The sequence below is a fragment of the Ahaetulla prasina genome, chromosome 2 (genome assembly GCF_028640845.1).
Source record: "Ahaetulla prasina isolate Xishuangbanna chromosome 2, ASM2864084v1, whole genome shotgun sequence".
Lineage (NCBI taxonomy): Eukaryota > Metazoa > Chordata > Lepidosauria > Squamata > Colubridae > Ahaetulla > Ahaetulla prasina.
Window position 1 is genome coordinate 234,347,119 of NC_080540.1, and position 14,808 is coordinate 234,361,926.

General features: G+C 36.5%; 1 protein-coding gene across 8 annotated transcripts in view; it reads left to right on the top strand.

The window, feature by feature from the left end:
* LOC131190804 (transducin-like enhancer protein 4) overlaps positions 1-14,808 on the top strand; it is a 174,700-nt gene that overhangs the window by 74,994 nt on the left and 84,898 nt on the right. For 5 of the 8 annotated variants that reach the window (XM_058168214.1, XM_058168215.1, XM_058168216.1 and 2 more), the window contains one exon: positions 2,095-2,169. The exons of the other annotated variants lie outside the window; for them this stretch is intronic. In XM_058168214.1, the coding sequence (XP_058024197.1) occupies positions 2,095-2,169 (75 nt within the window). The remainder of the gene's footprint in view (positions 1-2,094; positions 2,170-14,808) is intronic. 8 annotated transcript variants of the gene reach the window in all.

The following is a 14,808-nucleotide window of genomic DNA, read 5'->3' on the forward strand; positions in this document are numbered from 1 at the left end:
TAAAAAGAAAAAATAGAACACTTTCCAACCAATCTACTATCATCAGAACAAAAGGACAATTCTTGGCAACAATGTCTAGGTCAGCTTTAATCTGCCATGTCACCCTGGCAGGATTTTACATAGTATTTTGTCAGTCTTTTTTGCGCTTTTCTTAATTCAGGCATTATGCTTTTTAACAATTTGTGTTTATATGTAACATTGACTAATGTACCCTACTGAAATCATTAAAAAATATCTATGGTTTACATTTTATAATACAAGAATTGAAGTAGCTGATGGGGGAGAAAGTAAGTAAAGAGATCTAACAAGTAATAAATTATAATTACAAACTTCAGAAAGCTGAATATATAAACATCAACACAAAACTGTGGAAATTAGAGGCGGAATGAACAAGAAATAAATAGAAGCAGGACCTAAGTTGTAGAAATACCTCATGAGAAAGAGAAATGGTTCCTTCTGCCTCTTTGGCAAAGTAGGCAACTAATAGGCTCAGTATTTCTATTAAGATCTTGGAAGTAGTAGAGCTGTAGATCTTTGCAGTGTGATGGATAGATCCCTCACATATACAGCAGTTCCTCATTCTTCTTCTCAGAATGTCTGATAAGGATGCCATATGCCCAGTTGCTTCTTTTCTTAAAAGATTTAAATGTTCTTACCCTTCTTTTTTTTCTGGCGGTGATAGTAGGGCAAAACTGGAGTTATCTTAGCATCTGGCTGATGGGAAAATTTGATTCTTTTATAAGTTTAGCTAGCACCCTCGTTCTTCTTGAAGCATCGTTCCCTAGATGAAAAGCCTTATGTTGTTCTGGTCTTGTAAGGCTTTGAATCTGTTTTGTGAAATACTCTTCTTAGCTGTTGGATGAATATTGAGCATCAAATCACATTTTCTAACTGAACATATGGTCTTTCTAACTGATCTTTATGAAACAAACTGTATATGTCTGTTATGGCTCTTAACCATAGTTGAGAGGAAACTGTAGTTCTTTTGTGGAACGAAAATTATTTATCACAAAAATTGTCAGACTCCTTACAAAAACTGTAGTTTCTGCAGTTCTTTGAAGGTAGGAGAACTCATAAGAGTTAAAACAACGTAATATTTAACAATTCCACATTAATTCAACTTTAGATTACTTATCACTTTTGTTATGCTAATTTCCATATGGAGAGAGAGAGAGAGAGAGAGAGAGAGAGAATTTTCAGCATTTTGTGCTCAAAACATTTTGAACATCTGAACATTTTATTTGGTTAGTAAGTTTCAGGGAAACATGTTTAAAATGGATACCTTTAACTTCACAGAGACCAAAACAATTGAAAGATGAGCAAGGATTCTATTTGTAAATCTCTGTAGCTGGGTTTCTTCAAGAAGTGTCCCATAGCTGTGTTCTGAGTTAGGTTTACACTTGTAATAATCTTAAATATAGCAAGTTTCAAATTCAGAATAATGTCAGGATGTTTAAGCTATGCTCTCTTGCTCTTGCTCTTCCACTTCTTTCTATTTTTCTTGCCTTTCAGTTGCTTCAGCCCTTGATTAATTCCTTTGTTGCATAAATAATAGCAAGGCTGGAACAAATTGAACAATATTAAAGCTAAAGAAGCAAGCAGAGAATATATAAACAGAGAATAGCAGAGAATAAGAACTAACATTTTGTTTGGGGGGGTGGGGGGAGATTTGTTTTCCTAATCATGAACTGGTGCTGAAGGTCTAACACACTCCTTCCTTTCCAAACACATTATTTTGTTCACAGTATTCTGTTGCCTTCAGCCCAGACAGTTGTTCTTGCAACCCAAGACCATTATTTTTGGAGTAAAGGATTGATTGCTGTTGCTTCTATCGAGTTAGCTGAGTTTTCTGTCTGGGAAGTAAAATGGATATTGAATTCCAGTTCTAATTCCTTAATTTAGATAAAATAAACCCTCACTTTGACCTATCTGATTAGTCCACCTAGAATTCTTGCTGTTTAAGGCACATATTATTTCAAGCCTGCATGCAGTTTTTAGTTTATTTTTAGAGGAGGGAAAAGGAATTAGGAAACATCTATGCTTAATTCACTAGAAAGCAAATAATTTTATTCTGTTTCTGATCTTCATTTATAGCACCAGCAACAAGTGGTGCAGGCTGTGGAACGTGCCAAGCAAGTGACCATGGCAGAACTGAACGCAATCATTGGGGTATGTGGTCTTTCCATTTTAGTCTTTTAAAAACTAGCTCACATTCCTTTTTTTTTTATTTATCCAAACAATGTTTTTGTTGTTAGTCCTCCTAGTTAATAGCAATAATAGTAATAATAACACATTGGAAACCATTGGATTTAGTAATTTGGTTATATTGCACTGCTGCACTTGCAACAAATTGGCCTTTTGTTCAAACATAGCCTGGACGGTGGAGACTTCCTGACTTCCACTTTGCAATCAGGTCTGTCATTGACCATGAGTCACTTTCATTTCTCCAAGGTGCACTCTATAAAGGAGTATAAATTCAGAAAATGATTATTAATTTGATATTTATCTACAACACTGAGATTGTTGGCTAGATGTGTATCTAAGGGGATACACACACACACACACACACCCCTTTATTTACCCGAGGTATCCACTTTCGTGAGCAGTTTACAGCATCGGTTGTGATATCAATCTGGAATGCAGCAATGTGAACATGGACAGGCATCCACAGTGGAAAATCGTGTATAAGATAAGAGGATTTGCAGAAGCCTTGTGTCTCTCATGTTCTGCATTTAATCATCCATTTATTTTTCGAAATTGTAATCTATTGCTCAAGCCAAAACTCTCAGGGTGGCTAACTGTAAAAATTCCATGTCAAAGCATGATAAAACATTAATGCAAGACAACATCTCCTAAGAGGAACAAACTATCAGCTACAGCAAATGCATCTGTGTATTTTGGCCCTCAGATCAGACTATTTTTTTTTCTTCGCCCGCACAAGTTGTTTATGGTTGTGGATGCCTTTGGTGAATGAAGAAAAAAGTCCAAAAATAACATCTGTGGAGGATCTTTAATGCATTTCAGACAAGGTTCCCCAAACATGTCGTATTCTGTGTGTCTAACAGTTTTCACAAGGTGTATTAAACACACACACAGGAAGAATTAGAACATGGACCTTAGAAGGAAGAGTTTGATGTGCCAAAAAGCCCTAGGGCAATGATTCTAAGCCCATTAGTCTGTAAATGGTTGGGCTGCCTTATCAGGATGTTGCAGGAAAGCATATTGCAACTTCAAATTGTATTCTTTTATTTATCTGCAATCATACAATTAAGTATTTTAACTTGTCCTCCATTATAATGAGGCCTTGATGGCTTCTTGTAATTTGGCATGATAGCAGTCTTTCTGTATAAGTGGGTTACATTGCGGTAAAATGTATTTTGGACTGTATAGCCATATCTAGTGAGTTTTGGATTGGAGACTCTGTGTGTGTGTGTGTGTGTGCGTGTGCGTGTGCTTGTGCGCGCGCACGCAAGAGAGAGCAAGAGAGAGAGAGAGAGCACTTCTTGCAATTTTAGCTACTTGCATTTGAAAATTACATCCAAATCACTGGCATGCAGTTGGTTGGCGAAAGGGCCATGTCTAATTTTATGCAGCACCTTGAATATTGCACTCCTAAAATGGACAGAATAAGTGCCTGTTTTGTGGGAAGTGAGATGTTTAAAGAGTAAAAAGGGTGTCTTAAACATTTGAAAATCTTAAAGCACCTATTTTGTTCCTTTAAATGTCTTCAGAGCCAAAAAGTGCAAATCAACGAAAAAAGGCCAACCAAACCTTTGGACCCTACCCATTATGGAAGGATTCTAGGGGTCCCTAAAGAGGATCTTGAAGGACTGTATAAGTCTTAGAGCAGTGATGGCTAATCTTTTTGCCATTGCATGCCAAAAGCGGAATGGTGGTGTTGAACCCATAATTCAATGCGCCCCCCCGCATATGCGCGCATGACACTCCTTCCAAGGTCCCCCCACTATTGGTACATGATGGCACAATGGGCCCGGTAGGCCTGTTTTTCCCTTTCCCCAGGTTCCAGAGGCTTTATAGGAGCTTGGGGATGGCAAAAACGGCCTTCCCTCCTCCCCGAGGCCCTCCGGAGCCCAGAAACAGCCTGTTTTCTGACTTCCGGTGGGCCTGGAAGGCCTGAAAATCAGCTGGCCAGCGCACACATGCGTGCTGCAGCTGAGGTAGGGCAACGCTCACGTGCCCACCAATATGGGTCCATGTGCCATGGTCCTAGAGGTTGAGAAGACTTACACAGTATGTTCAATACAGCACAAAAAGCCACAGGTCCCAGGTGGAAATCAAGAACAGGATATTGTTCATTTGTAACCAGAACTTTAGCAACAGCTTGGAACTGTCAGCCCCATGGAGTAGTATTTGAGCATTTCATTGAAAATCATCAGTTTTCCTCTGAAGTAAGTGGTCTTCAGAACTGACATATCACGCACTATAATTCTTAGTGTCCATTTGCCATTAGACTTTTGCTTGTTTAAAAACTGGCATGTTTAACTTTAGGATCAACTGGGATGAGATTTTTAACCTTATATCAGTGGTGAATTCCAAATTTTTTCACTACCGGTTCTCTGGGCGTGGCTTGGCAAGGCTTGGTGGGTGTGGCAGGGGAAGGATACTGCAAAATTCCCACTCCACTTTGGGGCCAGCCAGAGGTGGTATTCGCCGGTTCTCCAAACTACTCAAAATGTCCGCTACCAGTTCTCCAGAACCTGTCAGAACCTGCTGGATTTCACCCCTTCCTTATCTATTAACTTTAATGTGAAATGTTATTGTTCATATATGGCCAAAAAAGCTTCCTTCTCTATATGGAGCATGAAAAATAGTATTTAGCTAATACAAAGAGTCCTTGCTTAATGGCGATTCATTCAGCAACTGTTCAAAGTTATGATGGTGCTGAAAAATGTGACTTATCACCGGTTGTTATATTTATGATTGTTGCAGCATCCTCATAGTCATATGAATGCAATTTGGATGCTTGTCTACCATCACACATTTATAATGTTTCCCACAGTCATATGATTTCTAGCTGCAGTCTTCCCAGCCAGCTTCTGATAAACAAAGTCAGCAGAAAGTCACAAGTGATGATCATATGATGTCTTGCTTAATGACTGTGGGTGATTCCCTTAACAACTGGGCCTGCTGTGCTATATTCAACAGGGTGATCACATGATATTTCACTTAACAACCACTTTGCTTCGGGATGGAGTTGCTGGTCCTAGTTAGGGTCGTTAAGCAACGTTGAATGCCTCTTAGAGTTCTTAGGGTTTTTATTTTCATTATATTGTGTGACTCACTAGTAGCAAATTTTAAAAAAAAATCCTATTCAGAAGAATTATAACATACAGGTTGGAAAAAAATCAATAATAGTCCATGATTGATGTCTGTAATTATTCAGTTAGGGCTGGCTGTTTAAGTTAGTGTAATGAAGACCATAGCATTGTGCCTTTGTTTTTGTCTTTTTCCTTTTCCATAAAGAATGTACAGAAAAGTCGCTCTTTTAGAAAATGCAGCATATCAAACACACTTTGAAATGCTAATTATTCCATTTACTTTCATTAAAATTCAAATTGTTGAGTGAAGATGTGGATAAGAGTTGGTGAATAATCAATCTGTTGTGAAGATATTCCTTCATTTATGCTTCTTACTTTTAACAAGAAAATAGGAGTGCTCACTAATCATGGCCAACAGTACTGTAAAAGCGAGACTTGTTTTTCTTTAATAAGCTGTTTGGAGGACTTTTTCCTATCCTTCTGACCACAAGAAAATATCAGCAGTCAATTAAAAAATATAAATGAGGGTGAAAATAACCTTTATGTCCTCTGAAGTGCCCCTTAGAAAGAAGGGGTGAATCAGACAGAGTACATTGTATAGAGTTATGAACAGGTTTTGCTGTATGTCTTTACATTCCAATAGGGAGATCAGAAGCTGAATAATTTTCCAATTAGTTTTCGTTATCTAATAAAAACTACCCCATCCAAATATTATTTAGATAGAATAAATTGCTAAATGTCATCGTAATGTAATTCTTTTCAGCATACGTTAGGAAAGTGCAAGCCTAGCTTCATTCTAATTTTTAGGCATTAAAATAACTCGGCATAGTTTTAATCTGGGCGTCTGTAGTGTATGATCTTGGATGTATATAGCTTGGTATGTTTTCATATGAAAATTATACTTTCGAATCCGTTACTATCTTCTCTAATCTGTAACTGTAAATCTATCTATTCTAGTGGATATCTCCAAAACTGATTTTAGAAATAATGAGGTTTTAGATTCTCTAACTAAGGGGGTCTTCCATAACCTGCTGCCCTTCAAACTCCTCACTGAAAAATCATGGTAGTTGAAATCCAGCATATCTACTGGACTCAGAATTGGAGAAGACTTTCTACCTGGCACATATATTTAAACCAAGAAAAAAAGAGCCATAAAGGATATCTAATTATGCTATGAATTTTCCTAAATAACTATAACCAATTATATTCCATTTATACCATTGCTTTGAATGTATTTTCTTTATCCGGGAAAATAAGACATAAAAGATATAAATAATTAGAAGTGTGAGTAAGTTTTTTAAAAGTATAGTTCTACATAGTTAAAAATGTATGAAAGAAAGATACAGAACTAATCAAGAATTTGTTTAAAGGAATTCAATCCCGTTTGAACATGCATACTATCGATCCTTCATTGTCTGATGTTAAAATTTCATGAAACTCACTGAAACACCTTGTTAAGTTCACAATATTCTCCCTTCATTGGTAAATGAAGCAAACCACTGATCCATGCTATTTAAATGCAGAATGCCAAAGTGAACTTGAAATATGGAGAGATGGGTTGTTCACTTGACAGTAAACTAGTTGTGTTTAATGGAATGAAACACTTATAATGACTTCTTTCTCGGGTTATGTTCTGTTGAAAATTACTGACAGATTGACACAAGTTAAATGTTAGCTGTTCTTATTTTTTATTTTTATTTTGGGGAAGAAAAATGATTGGAGGCTGGCTTTAAGATGAAGGCAACAATTATTGGTGAAAACAGCAATTGTTATTACTGCAGAAGCTATTTTGCTCTATATTGTCTGTAGAGTCACCAGGAATAGAACTCAACTTGAGGCGGTTTTCATGATCAGATTAGATGCGTAATATACTAGTGTTCCTCTTTTGTTTCTTCACATTTTCAGAATAGCTTATATATAATTATTTGGTTTTGAGTTTTTCTTGATATAGAAGGATTATTTCTGTTCACAAAACAAGCTGACCATACAGAAGAGACTTGCTCAGGATAAATTCGGAAATATTTTTATTTTTAATTGATTCCAAATCCACCATTTCCTCCCTGCTGATGAGTTCCATAAATCCAAAATAAATTTGTAGGGGTTATGGGGCAGTCTGAAAAGAGAACTATGGAAATTAATTAGACTTGCAATTATAATATTGCTGTAGATCCCATTACAGCATGTTAATTGATTGCAGTAAAACATTAGTAAAGTTTTACACTTATTAAAAGATCAGCTAGCCTTATCTGTATGATTATGGCTTAGGAATGAAAAGGTCACACACTATTAGAACGGTACACATTATATAGTTTGAAATCAGATTTTTTTTTAAAAAAAAATTCAAATGTGGTAGGGCTAGTGTGTATGTGTGTTTATTGTTTTCTACAGAAATCTGGTTTGGGAACTGGCTGTACAAAGGTACAGTTGTCAACCTAGGGTAGAAGGTAAGCAGAATGAATAAGGATTCCCTATGTTATTGGAGGAAACAAATGCTTTAAAGTATTTTTTTTTCAAAATTCTGGAAAGTATAACACATACAGAAACACAAACAAACACACAGACAGACACAAACAGACACACAACTTTTACATGATACACTACACACACACACACATATACCGTATTTTTTCGGAGTATAAGACGCACCTTCATTTTTGGGAAGGAAAATAAGAAAAAAGCTGATTGGCAGATGGATCAGCCTCCCCGAATACCCCCAATCAGCTGTTCCCAGAGGTGAATTTTAGCAACAGGTTCCTTAGTTGTGAGCTCTGTGCCTTGCTTTTTTTTTTTTTTTTTGCTTTTTTTTCTGCCTCTGAAAGCCTCCTGAATAGAGCTTCAGAAAAAAAAGCTCTAAAGCTCTGTTTGGGGGCTCCTTTTCTGAAGCTTCGTTTCTAATGCTTTTTTCAGCCTCTGAAACTGCTGTTTGAGAAGCTGGGCAGGGCTACATTTGGAGTATAAGACGCACCCAGATTTTCACCCTCTTTTTGCGGGGAAAAAGGTGCGTCTTATACTCTGAAAAATATGGTATATATATGATCCTCAAAATCCCCATATTTATAGATAATCCTCAATTTACAACCTTTCTTTTAGTGATTGTTCGAAGCTAAACTGGCATTGACAAAAGTGACTTATGACCAGTTTTCATATTTACCACTGTTGCAGCATCTCCATGGTCATGGGATTAAAATTTGGACACTTGGCAGCTGGCATGTATTTGTCACGGTTGGTCTATCCTGGGGTCACGTAGTCACCTTTTGGAATCTTCTGACAAGCAAAGTCAATGGACAAGCCAAATTCACTAAACAGCTGTGTGACTAACTTAACAACTACAGTGATTCAGTTAAACACTGTGAGGTCATAAAATTGGACAAAACTCACTTAAAAACTGTCTCGCTCAGCAACAAAAATGTGGGGCTCAATTGTAGTTGTAAATCGAGAGCTACCTGTAAATATGGGGATTATTCTCCTTGGAGAGAGCAATTTAAATATGTAAAAGGTGTTTCCTTACTGAAGGTTGCAAGGTAGAGTGGGATTTCCATCCTGCTTTCTTCATTTTGAAGCCATAATGCCTCCAGGAGGAAAGGATCAAAATCTCTCCCTAAATATCAGGGACAACATTTGGAAAAAAACAAATACAGAGGTGAAATAGTTTCCTGATTAACTTTTTGTATCATTCCATTTATTTATTGAACTAATTAAATCATGACTAAAGAGGTGTGGGTTTGGGGTTTTTCCATGTGGGTGTATTTTCTAATTGATCTTGACTCTTGGGGATTGATTGCCCTGCAGTTTTCTTGGAAAGATTGCAGAAGTGGTTTGCTATTGCCTGCTTGTTAGGGCAAGATCAGAATTCACAACACAGTAGATTCTAACTTGGTGCCTTACCCACTACAACAAAACTGCTCTCGAATCAGTTTGAACTGTTGTTGAAAGGTTCTGAGGAAATTAAAATTAGGGAGAATGATGAAAAACTGTAGCAAACCGATACAATTGTGTTTCTCCTCAAGAGAATTAAGCTGGAAGCAAGAAGCTGCGGTTCATATCCGCTATAAATGTTAAAATTAACTCTTGCAGCATTTGGCAAACTTATTATGATGGTTTCTGAAAATAGAAAAGGAGTTGAGATTTTATGCGTCTTGTGTGAAAGAATACCAACATCTCTCCTGAAATCTTAAAATTTCAGTGTTATTGATTGAAATTTTACAGGATCTCAAAAAAAGATGATCACATTTCATAAGACTGGCAATCTTCTTAAATTTCAGCCATTTCTTTATTACCCCGGTGACCTTGAATGCTGTTTGAATGTGTGATTTATTCAAAGGTTTTTTAAAAAAGAAAATTAACAACAAATAATGAAATATGAAATAAGCAGTGGTGGGTTGCCCCTGGTTTGGACCAGTTCTATAGAACCGGTAGTAAAACCGGCGGGAGGCTCCACCCACTGACCCAAACGTCATCAAAAGGGATCTGTGCATGCGCAAAAGCTGCGCGGGCACAATGCGAACCAGTAGTAAAAGTAAGTAGAACCCACCCCTGGAAATAAGGTACCTTTTTTTGCATGCGGGTGTCTTTGAGTTACTCTTGACTCTTGTTAATTGCCTAGACAAGTCTCTGCAGTTTTCTTGGCATCATTTTTGGAAGTGGTTTACAACATGAGCTGTAATAATTTTATAATAGATGGTTGAAAGAAAAAGAGCTTTTGGGAGGTGACATTTTTATCTTTGGGGACTGTCACTCTGCCCTTTCCCCATCAATAATTACCTTCACCACACAAAGACTTATTTTTTTTCACCTTCAGGGTGGTTTAATTTCACAGGTTCCCCCCCCCCCAGTTTTGTGGTGTAAATTGTTTTTATTAGTTTTATTCTTGTATTTTTATGGCTTTAACAATATGTTAAAACAACAACACGTAACTGCCCAGATTAGGTGGTACTACAAATATTGTGTTATATATTCAGGGGCTAGAATATTCTAGTTGCCACTAGATTCAGTCAAAAACAGCAAAACCTCTTACATCAGCCTTAACTGTACTTCTTAATGAGAAGAGTAATTTATTTATTTATTTGGCAACATCAAAAGAGAGTCCGGGTGGCTTACATTTTAAAACAAAACAATGATCTGTAATGTACAAAATACAACAGAAAGTATACAAAAGCAATGAAATACCCACAACAGAAGCGTGTCAGGGTTCCAAGTAATACGCCCATAGCAAGCAGGACTCTGAGGCAGGTAGGTTCCTCAAAGAATAGTTTTATTGGACATATCATATTGGCACAAGCTGGTCAAAACCGACTCTGAATGTTCCTGCGGTTTTCACCTAATTAGAAGTAAAAGTTTTCCCCCTTTCCCACACAATCAGTCACATGGTCCAATCAAGGGGCCGTCCGGTTGCCTGGTGACTTCACTCTTCCTCTCCCTGGCCACCTGTGGTAATGTCCTTGGTTCCCAGGAGGAAGTATTTTGTTTTGGCTACAAAACCCCAGCTATTTCTATTCCCCCCTCCCTATCCCCTCAGTTCCAGTGTGGCAACACTGAAGCTTCAAAATGACTTTAGTCAAGTCAGTTTCAGGGTTGACAAATGGATTATAAAATTAACTAAACTTGCAGAAATGGCAAAACTGATCAGTTTGGTGGGGGGGAAAAATGACATAGTTTTGAAAGACCTATGGATTTTTTGGTTGAAAGAAGAAAAGACTGAATTTATTATTTTGGAATTTGGAGACTAGAAAGGCATGAAGTGGATGGGGAAAACATTATGATGATAATTATTTGATAGGACAAACAGTGGAAGGCATAATTCTGTTTTCTTTTTTCCCCCTTATTTCTTTCTGTATTCTTTTTTCTTTCTACCTTTTTCTTTCTTAATTTTTACTATACAGTATTTTAAAACTATACACACACATGCAATATAAAATATACAAATTTCTACCTTTACAAAACTTGATAATTCTTTACCACATTTGTTATCTATTGATTTTGATTTCCTCCTGTATGCATGCTACCAGTAACATATATATGTAATTATATATATGTCTGACATACAAATAGACACTTCCAGTTTTTATTATTTATATTGCAGCCCACAAATGAAGACAAGTATTTCTGTACCTGTTTATCACTGAGAGAAACATAGCCAAAATGTAAGAACCAGGTATGCAGTGATGTTCCAAAAAATACAATTTAGCACCAGAAGTGCTGAACCTCAATTTTTAGCAGTGACACTTTAATGATAGGAAGCCTGCAAAATTATTTGCTATCAATTGTGAAGGCAATAACAAGCCTTGGTGGTTTTTCACACTCTCTGTATTAAGTGCTTTCAGAATGACAGCGTAAACTGTGTTAGAGAACTCCAAGGAAGTAAAACTGATTAAAATGTTCATGCTTGAATGGTGCTGATGGAATAGTTCATTTGGACTTTCTCTACCTCCTGCAGCTCAAGCTGAAATATTAAAATTCAGTGGATTTAAATCTCTCTCCCCTAAGCTCAGGGAAAAAAAACATTACATTTTAATAGGTTTTAAACTCATAATTCACTGGTTTGGAGCAGTGCTATTAAATCTATTTAAATATTACTTGTATTACTAAGGAAATGATTTAAATGATTTTGCCTGTACTATTTCTGATTCATATATGAATATGAAATATACATATATACATATATGTGTGTGTGTGTGTACACACACACACATACATACATATATATATATACATACACATACACATACACATACACACACACACACACATACCATGTATGAATTTATTATTTTAAAAAACATCATTCTGGCTGGAGTATTTTTTTTCAGAGTTTTGCTTTATGAATTTAAAGTATAATTATTTGGAATATGTTTAAGAATTGCTTAAAACTTTATAATAATCCTCCCTTCATATTGCACAATGATTAGCTGAAGGAATTTATATTTCTCACTGATTCACTAGTTGTCAGCATATCAGATTCATGCAAGAGAAAGCAATGCCCCCACCCATTTTGTAAGGTTTTCTGCTTCTTTAACAAGTAGCCCTTCGGTCATAGCTTTCACCAGGCTGGGCTAAGAGTGACAGTCAAACGGACAATACATTATCTTAGCTTGATCAATTTGAGCTTTGGGAGGGAATAGAAACCTTTGGATGGTCATGTGGGATAGATAAGTGCATAGACATTCTAATAAAAACTTAGCATCAGTGCATGCTATTATCCCCACGGTGCCACTGGTCCGTGGCTCATGCTGCTAAATGCTAATGCATTTTTGTACCGGTGCTTAACACAGGAAGGGATTTCTGTCTCTGTGTGTGAAAGGGTTGCCTTTTGCTTTTCAAATGAGTTTACTCTTTGGGTCTCTGGTCTGAAACAAAGGTTAAGAAATACAGGCTAGGCTTTTGGTTGGCATAATTTGGCATAGCTCCATTGATTTCATTTGATTTCTCCTGGTTGAGAGTGTCTGCTCCTGAATCTGTACTAGGGCAGAGAATTTGATTGTGCCCCCTGATTCAGAACATTTTGATTTAATGTGGAAGGGAAAGCCACAATATGGATGGTTAAATCTGACTCTGTTTAGTAAAGTCATTCCCACCAAATGTGCGTGTGTTTTAGAGCTGCCATTTCTCCAAATCAGAGAAGGTATAGGGTAAATTAGTAATAGACTATGACCTCTGTGCAGTGATTACTTATTTTCCTGGCTTTTTATTGTTTGATCAAAGACTCTGCTTATATTACACTGTGCTTGGAGCTTTAAAGCTGTACAATAAACTGGCCACCTGTTGTATACTGTACACAGATTGCTGTGATGGCAAGACAGAAAAGAGGCTTGGCTTAATGAGGGACCTACTTCATGTTATTGTTGTTTTACATTGTAAGCAATGCCAAAATATATCTTATTTAATCATAATACTATGCATGGAACAGGAATGATAACTTGGCTCAGATTTGTCCTGGGATTGGTTATTATGTGATTTGGTACCTATTTCTCTTGATTCTGTTTCTTTGTATGCAGCGTAAATCGGCTTAATGCATTCTTGATGAATCCCATTTTTTTCCCAGTGAGTTTTATTTATCCTCCGTTTCATTCTTATTAACTTGAAAGCAATGATTGGTGACAAAGCCTTCTGAAACTGCTTCATTTGTACACTAATACAGTGTACAGAGTCTACAGGTTCTCAGTAATCTAGTTCCTGGTGTTGTGTGTATTACCTAGAACAGGGTTGTCCAACCTTAGTAACTTTGAGACCTGTGGACTTCAACTCCCAGAATTCCCCAGCCAACCATTCTGTTAAAATTACCAAGTTGGATATCCTTGATCTAGTACATTTTTTAAAAAATGTAATGCCTACTTTATTGTAATTTTGGTACTAAATACCTTTTCATTTTCCATTACTTTTCATGTGTAAGTTTCTTTTATTTTTCCACTGTTTGAATATGCTTTATTTTTCCTGGTGATTTGCATTTTAATCCTTATCTGATTTAATTTATATATTTGATCTTGCTTTTGTTCTCCATGTGAGCCATTGTCGAAACTTGGTTATGGAAAGGAGTGCCTGTAGTTACATTTAAAAACCAAGCAAACAAAGATATGCCTGCTTTTATTGAGTTTTCACTTTGCCTTTGCTTACTTTAAGCAAACTTTGCCAGTGAGTTTTTTTCTCCATTGTATAAGGAGAAACAGAAGTAAAACCATCTGTTTTTTGGGATTTTTTTCTCAAAAATTCAGTCCTACTGAAAAAAATAGGTAAAATAAAAGTTAAAAATGACCCATTTAGATTCATAAGGAAAGCAAACAATTGGGATAAACTGTTTAGCTCAATTACTTCAATAAACCCAAATGGAAAGGTTCAGCAGAATAATTTTTTTCAGATCGTATCTTCCCAGATACAAGCTTTCACACATGCATGCTCAATATTCAAGTTTGTTGTTCCGTGATGATCTCTTATTTGAGATTATTGGTTTCAAAACTGAACCATGTATTTCTTTATCATGATTTTCTCCTATTCCAGACTGAAGTATTATTATTTTTAAAAATAATGCATAATAATTCCATTTCGAATGGAGAAGAAGCTTAGCAGGATAAGCATCACATGAAATCTTATTTTCCCCCTTTTTGGAAGATTTGATTTATTAATACAAGGCTGGTAAATTGGTTCCAACATCTTATAGTTAGAGATTTGAAGGAAAGACGTAATGTCAGTTTTGTTTGGGATAGATTTAGAGGAACGGGAGAATTCTTGGCTAATTCTACATACATTATACAGCAACTCAGATTATTTATCTGTGAAAAATTTTGCTACTAAGATGGACTATGGCATGATAGCAATAGCAATAGCACTTAGACTTATATACTGCTTCACAGTGCTTTACAGCCCTCTCTAAGTGGGTTGTAAAGAGTCAGAGTCAGCATATTGCCCCCAACAATCTGGCTCATTTTACTGACTTCAGAAGGATGGAAGGCTGAGTCAACCTTGAGCCAGTGAGAATTGAACTGCTGGCATTCCGCAGAATTAGCCTGCAATACTGCATTCTAACCATTGCGTCACCACA